At 37.9% G+C, this 16,311-nt stretch overlaps 1 protein-coding gene across 3 annotated transcripts in view; it reads right to left on the bottom strand.

Annotated features, from left to right (window-relative positions):
* Positions 1-16,311, bottom strand: part of LOC150082125 (uncharacterized) — a 645,531-nt gene that overhangs the window by 373,326 nt on the left and 255,894 nt on the right. For all 3 annotated transcript variants that reach the window (XM_090379113.1, XM_090379114.1, XM_090379115.1), the window contains one exon: positions 8,049-8,309. In XM_090379113.1, the coding sequence (XP_090235239.1) occupies positions 8,049-8,309 (261 nt within the window). The remainder of the gene's footprint in view (positions 1-8,048; positions 8,310-16,311) is intronic.

The following is a 16,311-nucleotide window of genomic DNA, read 5'->3' as shown; positions in this document are numbered from 1 at the left end:
ATAAGTAAAGAACTCTTTGCTGTTTTTCTTTGCATCCTTTGCCAAAGATTTCTCATAATCTACCTTCACCCACCTAACCTCCTTTGTAACTTGGTTACAGAACAGCTTATATCTATCATAGGCTTCTGTGTCACCTGTTAATTTAAATGTATCCTACGCATTTTTCTTCTCTGCCACATGGCTAATTAGTTCATTTGACATCCATTTAAGCCTAAATCTTGAATAATATTTCTTAGTTGGTATGAAAAGCCTAGTAGCTCGGAAGATTATTTCTTTGAATGCTTCCCATTTTGAATTTGCTGTTGGTAATATCATCAGTTGGCCCCACCGTATAGAATTTAAATACTGTCTCAGACCACCGTGGTCACCTTTACGAAAGCAAAAACCCTTCCCTTTACCCGATGGTAGTTACCTCTTTGAGTAAATCCCACTTCAGTACACTGTGATCACTGCCACCTAGTGGTTCCTTTATCTGCAGATTCTTAATGCATGAAGAATCACTACTGATAATCAGATCAAGAGTATTACTCTCTGTAGTTGCCTCAAGAACATGCTGCTGTAGAAAACAATCATCCAATAAATCCGCAAAAGCCTTGCTAGTGTGTGAATGACCAACCCACAAATTCCGGTAAATCTCTGGAAAATTAAAATCCCCCATTATAAGACACTCTGATTTACTGGCCCACTATTTCTCTGCACATTGCTCATTATACTCATCAGATTCATTAGGCCTATAACACACACCTACTCTCATTTTTCCTCTTTCAGTGTTTATGTCACACCAAACAGACTCAACATTGCATTGCCCACCAACATCAGTTGGATCCTCTTCCTTAGATTTTGTGTGTTTCTTAACCAACAGCATAACCCCCTTCCCTTCCTGCCCTGTCCGTCCTTTCTGTACACACTGTACTCCCCAAATTCCAATTCTGCACTGCTTATGTCTGTGTGACACCGTGTCTCTGATATGCCAACAATATCTGCCTTTGATGTCTTGACTAGCACTTCAACTCATGAAATTTATTACCTATGCTCCTAGTATTAGTGTACACAGAAGTATACTTACATCTTTTTTTTTTTTTTTTTTTAGCAATAAATAGACTCATATACCAACAATGAAAATATAAGTATTTTACTGTAACTAAAATATTTACAAATAAAATAAAATAAATATTTACAAAAACTGCTATTATATTAAATTAAATTATGTACATTGTAAAAAACATTAAAACTATGATGAAATCCTTGCAATAAAATACACTAAAGTAAATGATTAAAAACGATAAAAATCTGGAGCTTTCGGAAGCATCGGGTTCCTTCCTCAGCAGTAACAAAACTTCCTGCAGCACGTCCTTATATAACAGGCTCACGGTACTTATACAAGTGGTTCAGTCGGCGCATGGTCTGACTGGAAGCGGAAACAGTTCGGGAATGTGTCAAGCAAAACCGTTCATCCGTACTTAGGACGATAGTTTCAAACAGAGGACGCATACCTCTGTCCCTATTCATAATATTGTGGTCGGATGAACAGATTCGTAGGCTCTCGAGCCATTTACGGTTCCAGAACCCATGCGCTCGATCCACAATAACCGCATCCTCTGGGGAGATTTGATGCTGCTTCTCCCAAAAATGTTTGGCCACAGCAGACTTATTGTAATCAGCGGTTTTTATAGCATTTGCATGTTCCCCCAGACGATCTTTGAGTCGTCGTTTTGTCTCGCCCACATAACATTCCCCACAATCCGGGCATTTTATCCTGTATACTACTCAGGTCCTTTGCTATTGGGTCTTTTACCCGAGACAACACTGTGTGCAACCTCCGCCTGGGAAGCTGCACACAGCGTGTTTTATAACCCTGCAAAACTCTAGCAAGATGTTCAGTAAGGCCCGGATAGTAAGGATATGCGGTAGCCACAGGAACAAACGGTTCCTGACGGTTGGACTCTATTTCTCTACTAAATCTGTCTATGATCCTCTGGGGGTATCCGCATTTTCTAAGGTCTGTTGTGACTCGTCTAATTTCACATTCTTTGTCCTCAGAGGTGGTGCAGTGTGACCCTGCTCTATCTAGTAGAGCTTTCACTACACTATTCTTATGCTGCCCAGCTTGTGCTGAACTATAATGGGTATACTGTCCTCTGCACATAGGTTTTTTTTAAACACTGAAGTTTTAAGCCTAGGGCCTATCCTAGAGACCAGTACATCCAAGAATGGAAGGGTAACTCCTGTCTCCACCTCTGAGGTAAATTGTATAAATTGGGAGAAGCTATTAAGCCAATGGAGTGCATCATCTTCTCTCTCCCCTTCTGGACCACGGTGAAGGTATCATCAGCATACCTTTTCCATTTCTTTATGGGAAACTGACATCCACTAAAAACCCTATCCTCTAACTCCTCCATGGCCAAATTGGCCACGTGGTGCTAATGGGAGATCCCATGGCTGTACCGTGAACCCGTTTGTACATAACACCTTGGTACACCATAGTGGTGCTGGCCAGACAAAGTTCCACACCAGAACAAATATCCTCTACATTTAAAAGTGATCTATTACCCAAAGCTTTTCTAACACAATATATTCCATGTTTAATTGGAATGCATGTGAATAGTGACACCACATCAAAAGAAATCATGCTCTCGTTTTCATTTACAATCAAATCTTTCATAAAACTCACAAATTCTTTACTGTCTGTTATGACATAGTTGGACTGGCCCGCTATAGGCGAAATCAATTTAGCCAAATACCCTGAGAAAGCAGATTTTTATCGATTTTAATCTGGTTTATTTTAGTGTATTTTATCGCAAAGATTTCATCATAGTTTTAATGTTTTTTACAATGTACATAATTTAATTTAATATAATAGCAGTTTTTGTAAATATTTATTTTATTTTATTTGTAAATATTTTAGTTACAGTAAAATACTTATATTTTCATGGTTGGTGTATGAGTCTATTTATCGCTAAAATATGAATTTGACAAACCTCAGAGGCCTTTTTCAGGATATTGTTAGCAGCTATGGCCAATTTGTAGTGCAACACGACCGACAATTTCAAAAGTATTGTATAAAAGAGGCAAGACAGAAACAGCACCAAGGTTTGCGCACCTATATAAAACACATGGACTTATACCATATGGCTTTAGAGTCAAAACACCATTTCAGGATGACCGATTTTTCGGTTATCAAAGGAAGGTCATGAATATTTGGATCCGTAAGTTACATGAGGAGTTAAGAGACACTAGGAGGCAAATAGGTATGTACCTGGATGTTATTAGTAGTAGTGTATCTTCCGGTCATTTGGCTCTCATTAGAAGATTAGTTTTGGATAAAGTTATTAGGATAGCGGACTCTTATAGACAGAGGCAGATTATGAAGTTTAATAGGTTGTTGGAGAAGGTACAGTACAACATAATGATAGAAGTACTCATTTTGTTTACAATTTGAGTAATAGGCAACTTACTGAAGAGCAAGAGGGATTTTTAAATTTAGGTCCTAAGTTTACGCTTGTACCTCCCAAACCTCCCATTGCGGAGATAGCAATGGGTATTGAACGGGACATCAGCAAGCTATCGGAGGCCCTAGCTAATGAGATCCGGGTGAAATCTGCCGTTATTTTGAGCCAGGTAAAGAAAGTATCTCCGAATTTTAGCTTTAGTCAAAAAAAAAGCCTTGAATGAACTGAGAAAAGACGATGGAATTGTGGTTTTACCTGCGGTCAAGGGCAGATCGACGGTTGTCCTAAACAAAGAAGACTATCACAATAAAGCAATGGACCTTTTACAGAACCATAATACGTATAAAGTTACTCAGAGAAACCCATTGGTTGGTCTAGAGCGGTGCGTTAATAAACTGGTACAGGCTTGGTTAAAGGCAGAGAAGATTTCCAGGGAGACCTTTTGGTTCTTACATGCTACTGGATGTCAACTCCCTAGGTTTTATGGACTTCCAAAAACTCATAAGACAGAAGTCCCACTCAGACCTATTGTATCATTTATAGGAAGCCCCACATATGCTTTGCCAGGGTATTTGGCTACATTGATTTCGCCTATAGCGGGCCAGTCCAACTATGTCATAAAAGACAGTAAAGAATTTGTGAGTTTTGTGAAAGATTTGATTGTAAATGAAAACGAGAGCATGATTTCTTTTGATGTGGTGTCACTATTCACGTGCATTCCAATTAAACATGGAATATATTGTGTTAGAAAAGCTTTGAGTAATGATGTCTCTTTGGGCAATAGATCACTTTTAAATGTAGAGGATATTTGTTCTGGTGTGGAACTTTGTCTGGCCAGCACCACTATGGTGTACCAAGGTGTTATGTACAAACAGGTTCACGGTACAGCCATGGGATCTCCCATTAGCACCACGTGGCCAATTTGGCCATGGAGGAGTTAGAGGATAGGGTTTTTAGTGGATGTCAGTTTCCCATAAAGAAATGGAAAAGGTATGCTGATGATACCTTCACCGTGGTCCAGAAGGGGAGAGAGAAGATGATGCACTCCATTGGCTTAATAGCTTCTCCCAATTTATACAATTTACCTCAGAGGTGGAGACAGGAGTTACCCTTCCATTCTTGGATGTACTGGTCTCTAGGATAGGCCCTAGGCTTAAAACTTCAGTGTTTAAAAAAAACCTATGTGCAGAGGACAGTATACCCATTATAGTTCAGCACAAGCTGGGCAGCATAAGAATAGTGTAGTGAAAGCTCTACTAGATAGAGCAGGGTCACACTGCACCACCTCTGAGGACAAAGAATGTGAAATTAGACGAGTCACAACAGACCTTAGAAAATGCGGATACCCCCAGAGGATCATAGACAGATTTAGTAGAGAAATAGAGTCCAACCGTCAGGAACCGTTTGTTCCTGTGGCTACCGCATACATTCCTTACTATCCGGGCCTTACTGAACATCTTGCTAGAGTTTTGCAGGGTTATAAAACATGCTGTGTGCAGCTTCCTGGGCGGAGGTTGCACACAGTATTGTCTCAGGTAAAAGACCCAATAGCAAAGGACCTGAGTAGTGGAGTAGTATACAGGATAAAATGCCCGGATTGTGGGGAATGTTATGTGGGCGAGACAGAACGACGACTCAAAGATCATCTGGGGGAACATGCAAATGCTATAAAAACCACTGATTACAATAAGTCTGCTGTGGCCGAACATTTTTGGGAGAAGCAGCATCAAATCTCCCCAGAGGATGCGGTTATTGTGGATCGAACGCATGGGTTCTGGAACCGTAAATGGCTCTCGAGAGCCTACGAATCTGTTCATCCGACCACAATATTATGAATAGGGACAGAGGTATGCATCCTCTGAAACTATCGTCCTAAGTACGGATGAACGGTTTTGCTTGACATATTCCTGAGCTGTTTCCGCTTCCAGTTCAGACCATGCGCCGACTGAACCATGTCTATAATTACCGTGAGCCTGTTATATAAGGACATGCTGCAGGAAGTTTTGTTACTGCTGAGGAAGGAAGCCAATGCTTCCGAAAGCTCCAGATTTTTATCATTTTTAATCCGGTTTATTTTAGTGTATTTTATTGCAAGGATTTCATCACAGTTTTAATGTTTTTTACAATGTACATAATTTAATTTAATATAATAGCAGTTTTTGTAAATATTTATTTTATTTTATTTGTAAATATTTTAGTTACAGTAAAATACTTATATTTTCATGGTTGGTGTATGAGTCTATTTATTGCTAAAATATGAATTTGCCCAACCTCAGAGGACTTTTTCAGGATATACTTACATCTGTTTCTATTCTTAGTTATCCTAACACAGCCAATGTATTTACTTGTTTCACTATGACTCCCAGCAGTCCTGGAAATCCCCATTGCCTTGCTTTCCAGTAAAAGTAAAAGTAAAGTGCAGCCATTATCAACCCACTGCAGGGTGGAAGCCTCCTCAACAATTCATGCTGAGGGAAATGGACCATAATCTGCCACGCTGGTCCAGTGCGGGTTGGCAGATCGACCGTATTCAGCAGTCAGGGGCTTGAACCCCGGTCTACTCAAAGAGCGTGTGCTACTGCACTCCCGCTCCTGCCCACTCGGCTACGGAAGATCGACTTGCTTTCCAGGCTGCTTTCCAGGTCGATTGCTTTCCAGGCTGCTGCTCAATTGCATTTCAATAGAAGCAGTACAAGAATCATTTTTACCCCTGCCAGCAGCTACTGTTAATCTATTAGTCCGTGTATTCCCCAAAACTAGCAGTTTTCCGACCCAACTAACTCTGCTTCGATAGCGTCAGCAAATATTCTTGCACCCTTTCTATTTAAGTGTATCCCATCCCTGTAGAAGCAGTCTCTCCTGGTTTGGTTTTTTTTTTTTTTAGGAGTATTAGCAACTTAGGCCATATTGCTTTGGGATATGCGGTGGTCATTCCCTGACCTTTCCGCATCCTCCGTATTTGGTGGTCACGGGCTCGAACCCCAGTCTAATCAAGAAGTGTGTGCTACGCACTGCTGCAGTCTCTCCTGTTAACAAGCATAGACCAGGCTGAAAAAATTCTACTCCATATTGATGTGCAGTATGCATTATTTGCTTTCCACCTCTGAAATCCTCAGCATTAGATATTCAAGGTAGTACATTAAAATGATATTTATTTATCACCAAAGCTTGCACTAAAGTGTATATCACAGTTCTTATTAAAATGTACTTTTGGCAAAATGTTTCATACCTTGTCTTCTGAATTCTACTGCTGAAAGTTGATTTGTACTAAAACTTTTCAGGCTTCTGATTTCTAAATATTGCCAGATATGAAAATAACTTCGCCTGAACTAAATATTTATTACAACAGTTCTATACTAAGTGACTTTCTTTCACGTACCTCTACTTCCATAATTCAGTTTCACACTGTAGAAAAATACAAATAATAAATGGGCTCAGTACATGTGATACACATTCCCTTTAGCAGTCGGTTATTCAACACCATAACTTCAACTCTACACATTAGTTAAACACAACTGAACAGTTTACTGTTGAGTTGTGTTTAGGTCTATGTACACAAGGTAAGTACACCATTGACAATGTATGCAGTGCCTTTCTGGTCTTGAAACAAAAAATTTCTCACTTCTAGGACTTCCATAAATGATATGCAATTGAGTAAGGGTAGAATATGACAGTCCTTAACACCATTGGTAATATGGGGCTTTTCAACTTCTAATTTAGTCAGCTCATGTTGCCTTTTAATTGAAAGGTCTCTAAGTAAGCAACAGGATTATCATGTTAGTTCACTTGATATGTTTGCAAAATAACTGTCCATAAGTCACAATGATAACAATGAGAAATAAACAGAACTCTATAATGTATAATATGTGAAAATTTATTAAATACTATGTATTAAATAAATTGGCCAGCTATTTCAAACCCTTAATAGCATTTGTGGGTTCTCCATCAATAGCAAATACAAATTATAAAGACAATGTTCTTAGGGGTTTAAAATGTATGACTAATTCATTTAATATATAGCATTCGAATAAATTTCCTTTTTATAATAGAGAGTGAGCACAATATGATCAGTATCGTTTTGCATGGAAGCACAATACTATCTAGTCTTGAAAAAAATAAGCACTTCTTTGTGAATAAATTTGTATTTTATTTCCTATTTATATTTCTTAACCAGTGCTTCTTTTCTTTCTAATTTTTTTATGTCTGAAGAGCTGACTATGTTTATTTATTATGTCTATTATACTTTGTGCTCGGTCCAAAGAACAGAACACAATCATAAAGGCAATGTTATTATGGATTCAAAATGTGTGACTTAATATACAGTATTCAAATAAATTAGCCAGATATTTTAAACCCTTAATAACAGCTGTGGATTCATATCAATGCAACTACAATTGAAAGGTTATATGTATATAATGTAATATTTCAGGTTTCATTATAGTTTCTCAACAATACACTTCCAATGTACATAACCCCATGTAACAATGTTATGAAATTTTGTTTTTTTGAAAATTCTTCCAAATAATCACCTTACTACTTTTCAAAAAATTTCCTCAGTTAGAATGACTGACAACATACTCAATTATTCAATAAACTTACCTTGCCATTTCTCTCTGCCTTCTGTGTGACACAGAATTATGGTCCTCATTGACATCATTCCTAATGGCATTGTGGGAAAGGCTAGGCTGTTCATGTTTGTTCTCCGAATCATCATCAGCTACTGCTGCCTCTTCACTTTCTAAAGAAGCCAACAGTTGTAAATATTCTAAAGAAAGTGTATGGTCATTTTGTTTGGACTGCTGGACTGCAGCCATCAAGCCTCGTACTTTTTGTAATTTTTCTTTGGCATCCTGTAATTGTCTAAAATGAAAATAATCAACTAAAAATTTATGCATAACACATCGATATTAAGGCTATTTAAAGCTATTTTCTTCATTTTTTTTTTTTTTTTTCCAAGCTCAAATACACTATGTTATCAAAATTATTCAGTTGACAACACATACGATCATGAGCCGAAACATAATGACCACCTACCTAACAGCATGCTGGGCTGCCTCTTAGCATGTTAACTGCTTCCATCTGGGATGGAATCAACTCAGCAAGTCCATGGAAGGTGTCCTCGGGTAACCCAGACTAGCTGGACAGAAGGACATCCTGTAGTTTGACAATAGCACGAAGTACCGGTGCTGCATTCCACTCCATCACACAAATGTTCAATGGGATTGGTGAATCTGGTGGCCACAGGAGTGCAAGAAATGCTTGGACATGATTCTTGAAACATTCCTGCATAATGCAGGTCTTGTCTTGTCGAAAAAGTTTAATGCAACTTGGATACACAGTCACCAAGTATGGTAAAACTTGGTTCAAAACAATGCTGAGGTAGGGTGTGATGATGATGGTTATTCAGTGATATCCTTGAAAATATGCCCCAAACCATGATACCATCACAGCCAATCTGTTTTCATTCAACTGTGCAGACTGCTTGCAACTGCTCACCTGCTCGTTGAATATGCACCGTCCACTGGCATGATGGACTGGAACCTTGATTCATCCTTTTCCAGTCATCCAATGTCCAGGAATGGTGCTTCCATGCACACTGCAGGCATAGGTATCAATGATAGGTAGTCAAACATGGACACATGAACAGATCGCCTGCTCCATAGGCCTATTTGAACAGCATCCGATGGATGTCGTGCTCAGAAACATTTCTTTGTGCACCTGGTTGTAGTCTGCTGTTAACTGGTGATTGTGAGCCATCTGTTGTCCCAGACAACTTGTACCAACTGCCGTTAGCCTTCAGTGTCAACCAGTAGTGGTCTCCCTGTCCCAGCCTGCTGGGTGGTTGTGTGTCACTCTTTGGACCATTCCCACCACACCTTCACTATGGCAGCCAACAGTGCCTGTAGTTACTGAGATGCTGATCCCAGCCTTCCTAGCACTGCAAATCATTCCATGTTCAAACCCTGCCAGGTCCATCCCTTTACTCATTGCATAGGCTTTGTACTGATGAACTGACAGGTGCTCCTCATGCTTTGCTTTGATTTGATTTGATTTGATTTGGTTTTTTATGGCGCATTGGGCTCCTCATGCTTTTCACTACACATGCTGTGCTAGTCAGTAATGTCATTCCTAGGTGCTGTGGGATGCATCCAATTGAGGCAACAGGAGTGGTCATAATGTTTTGGCTCATAAGTGTATGTCTACCACCAACCTTAATAAGGAGTCCTTATTAATAAATTTGATTATTAATTATTAAAAAGATATGCATTTACCACATATGGATTCATAAAATAAAATTTCACTTCTGCCTGTTTTATGTTCTTTTTGAGGTTTTTGGTGAAATGGCTATAGTGGAGTAGGATAGTGATGTTTATTTGAATTAGTTTAATGAAGAGACTTTCCTTATTGTGTTATATTAGGTCCTAGCTTTGTCTCCATTAGTCAGATAAATTTATTTAAAACTTTATTTTCATTGACTAGCTTAGTTACATCTATTAATCAATAATGGTACCCTTTTATAGAAGGTACACATTAGAAATCAGAATTTTTAATAACTCATATAAAGAATAAATACATTAAAAAGATAGCACCTAGGTGCACACACTTCTAAAGTTCTCGTATTATGAACACAAAATTGAAGTCTCTATGTTTCAGGGAGTTAAGGTACTAACACACACAATTTTACACAAGGTAATAACTGTAATAACATAAGCCCAATTCTTCTAAGTTTAAAAAATTAAAGTTTGTATAGTAACAAAAAAAAAAAAAAAAAGGAAAAATTAGTGGATCATGGTACAATCTTTTGGACAAATCACCATATCATTATGCATTGTGCCAGAATAACAGCAGACATTCAGAGACTGATGTGCAGTTGTAAATTACAAAGTTCTCCAAAACTACAAGCAGAGAACATGCAAACAATTCAGGACAACGTAGTAGGTGTGTTGCATTCGTGAACTTGCACACGCAAAAGACAACACATCTTGATTATTGCAGTTCGGCATCTGAAAATATCATCTTGGTTGAATTTGCTTAAGTCTTCCACTTGGAGAATCATGAGGAAACGACAAGGGATGATCACAATATCAAGTTGTAGCATAGCTTGGTGGATCATAAATTGTCATCAGCAGGTTGTGGAATTGGTTTCAAGAAATCCAAACTGTTTAGTATGAGTATTAGTATTAGCAATGGCTGCATGGTGCAAGGAAGCATATGGCCTATGCTGCACCAGCCAAAAATAAAAATAAAATAAGAATAAAATAAAAAATAAATTAAAATAACAAAAAATAAATAAAATAATAATAAGAAGAAAAATTTTAAAAAATAATTGATAAGAGAAAAGGAAATAGACAACCTACACATTTCCCTCCTCCCATAGGTAATAATCCAGCTAACCTTTGAATTTCCCCAAACTGTCAGCCTCTACCATCCATGTAGGTAACTTATTCCAGTAATTTATAACTCATTGGCTAAAATAAAACTTCCTGCAATCCAGTCTAAATATGTTCCCCCATAACTTGAAATAATGGCCCCTTCTTCCAGAATCAGTTATAACAGTGAAAATTTTGTCCTCATTCATTTTGCTTATGCCTCTCAGAGCAGGCGACTCTGTAGCCAGGTGGGAAGGAGCAGCAGTGCGTAGCACACGCTTCTCGATTAGACCGGAGTTCGATCGAGCCCATCACCACCAAATACCAATGACCACCGCATATCCCGGAGCAATATGGACTTAGTTGCTAATGCTCCTAAAAAAAAAAAAAAAAAATAGCCTCTCAGAGCTTTAAACACCTCAATCAAGTCTCCTCTAAGGTGCCTAGTTTCCAAGCTTTGCAACCCACATATTCAAAGTCTTTCTTCATATGGATGCCCTTTTGCCAATCTCACCAGGCGAGTTACCCATCTTTGCACCCTTTCAAGAAGCTCGATGTTTTTCTTTAGGTGCAGTCTCCATTCTTGAACACAGTATTCCAAGTGGGGTCTAACAATAGCCTTATATAATGGGATTATGATGTCCTTCTCTTTACTAGCAATTGTTGGATAAATCATCAACAGGAAACCATGGGCATTCCTTGTAACCAGTCTACAATGTTCGAGACCTTCATGTCTGAACATTATGGGCTTTAGCTCAATTCCACCAAGTGTATAAGTTATTTTGGGGTTAATGTTCCCTACACTTACTTGGATTAAAGCATAGCTACCAGTTTTCTGACCATCCCTGAAGTCTATCTAGGTCACTCTGAAGATGCTCTGCTTGGTGGTGATCATTAACCAATCTTTACATCATCTGCAAATTTAGACAGTGCCCTCTATCCTTTCATTGATGTCATTTATGAAAATCAAAAACAACAGTGGTCCTAATACTGATCCTTGGGGAACCCCACTTCTTACATCAACTCAATCTGAGGAATAATCATTTATCACAATCCTCTGCCTCCTTCCCTGAAGCCATCCAGCTATCTATCTAAGGATTTTCCCTGTGATTCTAACCTGTTCCAGCTTATAATGTAACCGTTCACGTGGGACTGAGTCAAATCCAAATATTTCTGAAATCCAAATAAACAATGTTGAAATTATTCCCTAAGACCAGCTCTTGAGTAACCCTGTCAAAATAGTTAACCAGATTAGTTAAACATGATTAAATTATCCTGAATTCCACCCTTGATCATTGTCTCGATGATTTTCCCTACTACTGAAGTTAGATTTACCGGCCGGTAATTTCCCACTTAGAACCGCCCTTATGTATTGGAGACACATTAGCACTTTTCCAATCCAGTGGAATCACTCCCAAGTCCAGAGATACTCTCATAATTAGCTTTAATGGTTCAATGCACTCACTTGCCACCTCCCTTACAATTATAGTGTATATGCCATCAAATCCAGGAGCCATACTGGCTTGTAGGCTTGAAAGTTTTTTCATTAAATAAACATGTGAAATTTCATTTTCAATTCACTCCCACAATTTCTCATTGACGTAAAGGGTTTTTCTTCTGTAAATGTTGATGCAAAATAACTGTTGAGTTTATCTGCAACTTCAGTTGGGGTATCTAATACTAACCCACGTCCATTACATAAGCATCCGATCTGCTTTGTCCTTCTCTGCTTTGCATTTATATATGTGAAGAATTCCTTATCCCCACTCTTGGCTCTCTTTGTCAGCAATTTCTCAAAATCTGCCTTTGCCAGCCTAACCTTTTCTGTGACACTATTACAGATCAATTTGTAGCTGTTATAAGCTTTGGTACTTTTTATTGCTCTGTAACTTTTCCATGCCATCTTTTTCTGCTCAAGTAATCTGGCAACTTCATTATTCATCCAACTTGGAATCATCCTCGTGAAGTATTTTTTTAATGGTATATAAGCATTCACGGTTTCTGTGATTAATGTTTTAAAGGTATACTACAATTCAATTGTATTCACTCTCTGTGAGATATCTTCCCAGTTAAAAGAGGCCATGTATATCTCAATCCATAATGATTTCCTTTCCTGAAATTATAATCCATACATTTGTCTTTAACTACTGCTACCTCTCTCTTCATCGTCCACCGTAGAACTCCGTGATCACTTCCTGCTACTGGTTCCTGTACTGTCAGTCCTATTATGTCATCTGGTTCATGGGTGGATGATGAGATCTAGAGTATTTTTTCCTCTGGTACTTTCCCTGACATGTTGATACAAATAGCGATCATCTACAATAAACCCCCACTAATTGCGGGGTTTACGTTCCTGAGAAATGCCGCAAATACCGAAAACGTGAATACTGAGTTATGGCTCCCACTGTAATAAAAGGGTTCCATTCCAAAGTATGAAATATATAAGAAAAACTAGTCTAAAATTTTTTTCTATGTATGTATTATGTGTACCTACGCAATATAACTATGTACATATACAAACGTAGACAGTACATAGTGAAATACAAACATAAAGCATCGAAATGAAAACAAGAAACAATTTAATATTAAATGTAATATTTATTAGAAATTTCAAACAAATCTTTCAAACCAGCGCCTTTGCTAGCTAAAAAACTTATCCCGCCAGTGCTATCACCAGTTTCGCTAAAGTGTTGATAAAGGTGTTTTGCCTTTTCATGAATGATAAGTGAACTTAATGTAATTTTATTTTGAGTTCGGTCTTCTATCCACAGATTTAAAGCTTTTTCCATTTTTTCTAATTTAACATCACGAATTACAGAGCAAATTTTTTAAGCAATTACGCATTTTCACAGACACTACAGCGGATTTTTCCTTCTGATTTCTTGATTGATCGTACTGTTGACTCATTGATTTTATAATGTTTTGCCACTGACGAGACACTTTTACCATTAAAAATTTTGTCTAAAAACTCAATTTTGGCCGACCAGGCTAGCCGGGTCGGTAAAGTGCCTACCTGGCAACCCAAAGGTCGCGGGTTCAATTCCTGCCTCGGGCTTGGATCAAAGTACTGCAAAAACCTTGGGAGGTGCATTATGGCCACAGAAGCCTATGTGCCAACAACTACCAAAAAAAAAAAAAAAAACCCTCAATTTTATTCACTAATGTCATCACCTTTGATCTTTTCACAATTCCCTTGTTATTTGTAGCCATATTTTTGCAGGAGTTAGAAAAGAACGTGTCCACAATAAAGTCACATTCTTTTAACCATTAACATATTCGAAAAAATCTGTTTACCCTAACACACTGCAAAACGGTAGATTTTTTTACTTTTATAAGCATATAAATTAAAAGCAAATGACAAAACCTTTCATGACAAGTGCATAGCACATACTGAACAAGGATTAGCATGAAACATCCACGCTCGCTATTTTGTCATGCCTCTCCCACCCACCCACCTGTTTTGACTGGAAGAGATGATTTTAGCCACGCCCATGTTTTTTATGGTGGAAAATGTTCACAACACTTTAAAATTCACATTTTTTTGGGTTTCATTTGATATTAAATCAGCGACTGCGAATAGTGGGGGTTTACTGTACTTAATTTAAAAATTTAGTCTCCCCTGTGGAGTTTCCTTCCCATTTGCTCCAATCAATTAGAGGTAAATTAAAATCACCCATAATAAGGTATTCACTTATTATTTATTATTATTATTATAATTAGCCATATGGTGCAAGGAAGCCTGAGGCTTTTGGCAGCTTTTGATAAGCACGATCCCATCACCCCTTCTATTTTCCCTATCCTTCCTAAATACATTATACATACCGTATTGAAACTCATCATCCTCTATCTTCAGGTTGTACCATGTTTTCATAAGCCCTATTATGTCAGCGTTACTTGTCCCAACCAGAAGTTCGAATTCACTCATTTTATTGACGACACTTCTGACATTACCTTATAAACAATTAAGACAGTGTTCTCATATAATTAACTATGCTGACACACCCGCTAAAGTTATTTAAGTTGCTTCCCTGGCATTAACTGCCCGCTCATTTGAAACATTTCTGCCCTCAGTACATCTTGCTAATATGTTCTGTTGCGGTAACAAACAAGAACTCGAAGTATGTGCAGGTGTTAGTTTGACCAATATTATCAGGTAAACATGTCTATATAACCCTTGCCCACCCCCCCCACAAACTAGCAGTTTCCCCTGAACCTCAATAATACTGCCAAAAACTCTTGCACCACCTTTGTTTAAATGTATCTCGTCTCTACAAAGCAGATTCTTTCTACTTACAAGTGCGGGCCAAGCTAAAAAATTTCTCCCCAAAAGCCTTGCAGAGTCCTTCAAGTCTTGAGTTAATCCACAAGACTTTCAAGCATATAACCCCTCCTCTCGTGCCTGGGCAGAATTGTAGACACAAACATTGTGACCTAACTCGCGGCATTTCTTCAGCATGGTCTTATATTTGTCTAACAAATCGTCAGATCGTGTATGCTTAATGTCATTAGTCCCCATATGAATAATAATATTCTCTTTACCCCCCTTAAAACCTGATAGTCAGTTGGTGACATCATTAATAGTTGCACCCCCAGCAGACATACCCTGGTTCTAGTCCACCTATCCTTATTACAAAAAAATTTCCGGTTTCCCTGACAATGGAGTCTCCTAATAAAACTAAGTTATTTTGAACTAGAGTAGTTTTCACTTGGTTATTCTGTTCTGGGGCCCAAATCAGGAGTGCATCACTTAGTTGAGTCCTTGTTGAGCTCCCAGTTACATTATTCTCAAGAGCAACCACCCGTTTTTTCAGTGACTCAAATTGTTCTAGCAATATACCAAATTTTAACTTAAGATCGGTGCACTCCTTACAATGGTGACAAAGAAAAGAATCTCCAAGTGAGCTAGGATTATCCACTAGGTCGACCTTGGAATACATGCCACGGGTTCTGCAAAGGATAAAATCATGACTTTCCTGGAAATTGCCATCGGCTATTTCCATATGAGTCATGGTACCCTCTGATGAAATGTTCAAGGTGGATCTTGAAAAAGCAAGATCTCCATTAATTACTCCATTAATTTTATAATTGTTATTATAAAATTAACTAATTATGAATAAAAGAAACTTTCAAAAAATTATATTTATAATATTAAAAAATATCACAGGAAAAAACTTATCAAAATAAACTTTATAACATACAAATAACCTCTGAAATTCTGCTTTAATCCCCCTCTTATCTATACAGTAAACCCTCAATTTAACGGACTAATAGGGGAGAAGGGGTGTCAGTTAATGCTGAAAGTCTGTTAAATTGAATGTAACCTGGATGGGGAGCATTTTTTATTGTTCTTAATGTAAAAAAAAAAAAAAGCTTTAATACAATATACAGTACTGTACAATATAAAATTATGTTGCAATTTGGCCTTTGATTTACGGATAGCAGAAACTTTTTTTTTATGCCAAATTTAACATACTGAGACTCCTTGTTCTAAT

The sequence above is a fragment of the Mastigoproctus giganteus genome, chromosome 8 (genome assembly GCF_048544385.1).
Source record: "Mastigoproctus giganteus isolate SK-2022 chromosome 8, ASM4854438v1, whole genome shotgun sequence".
Lineage (NCBI taxonomy): Eukaryota > Metazoa > Arthropoda > Arachnida > Uropygi > Thelyphonidae > Mastigoproctus > Mastigoproctus giganteus.
This window is presented reverse-complemented; position numbering and strand designations above follow the sequence as displayed.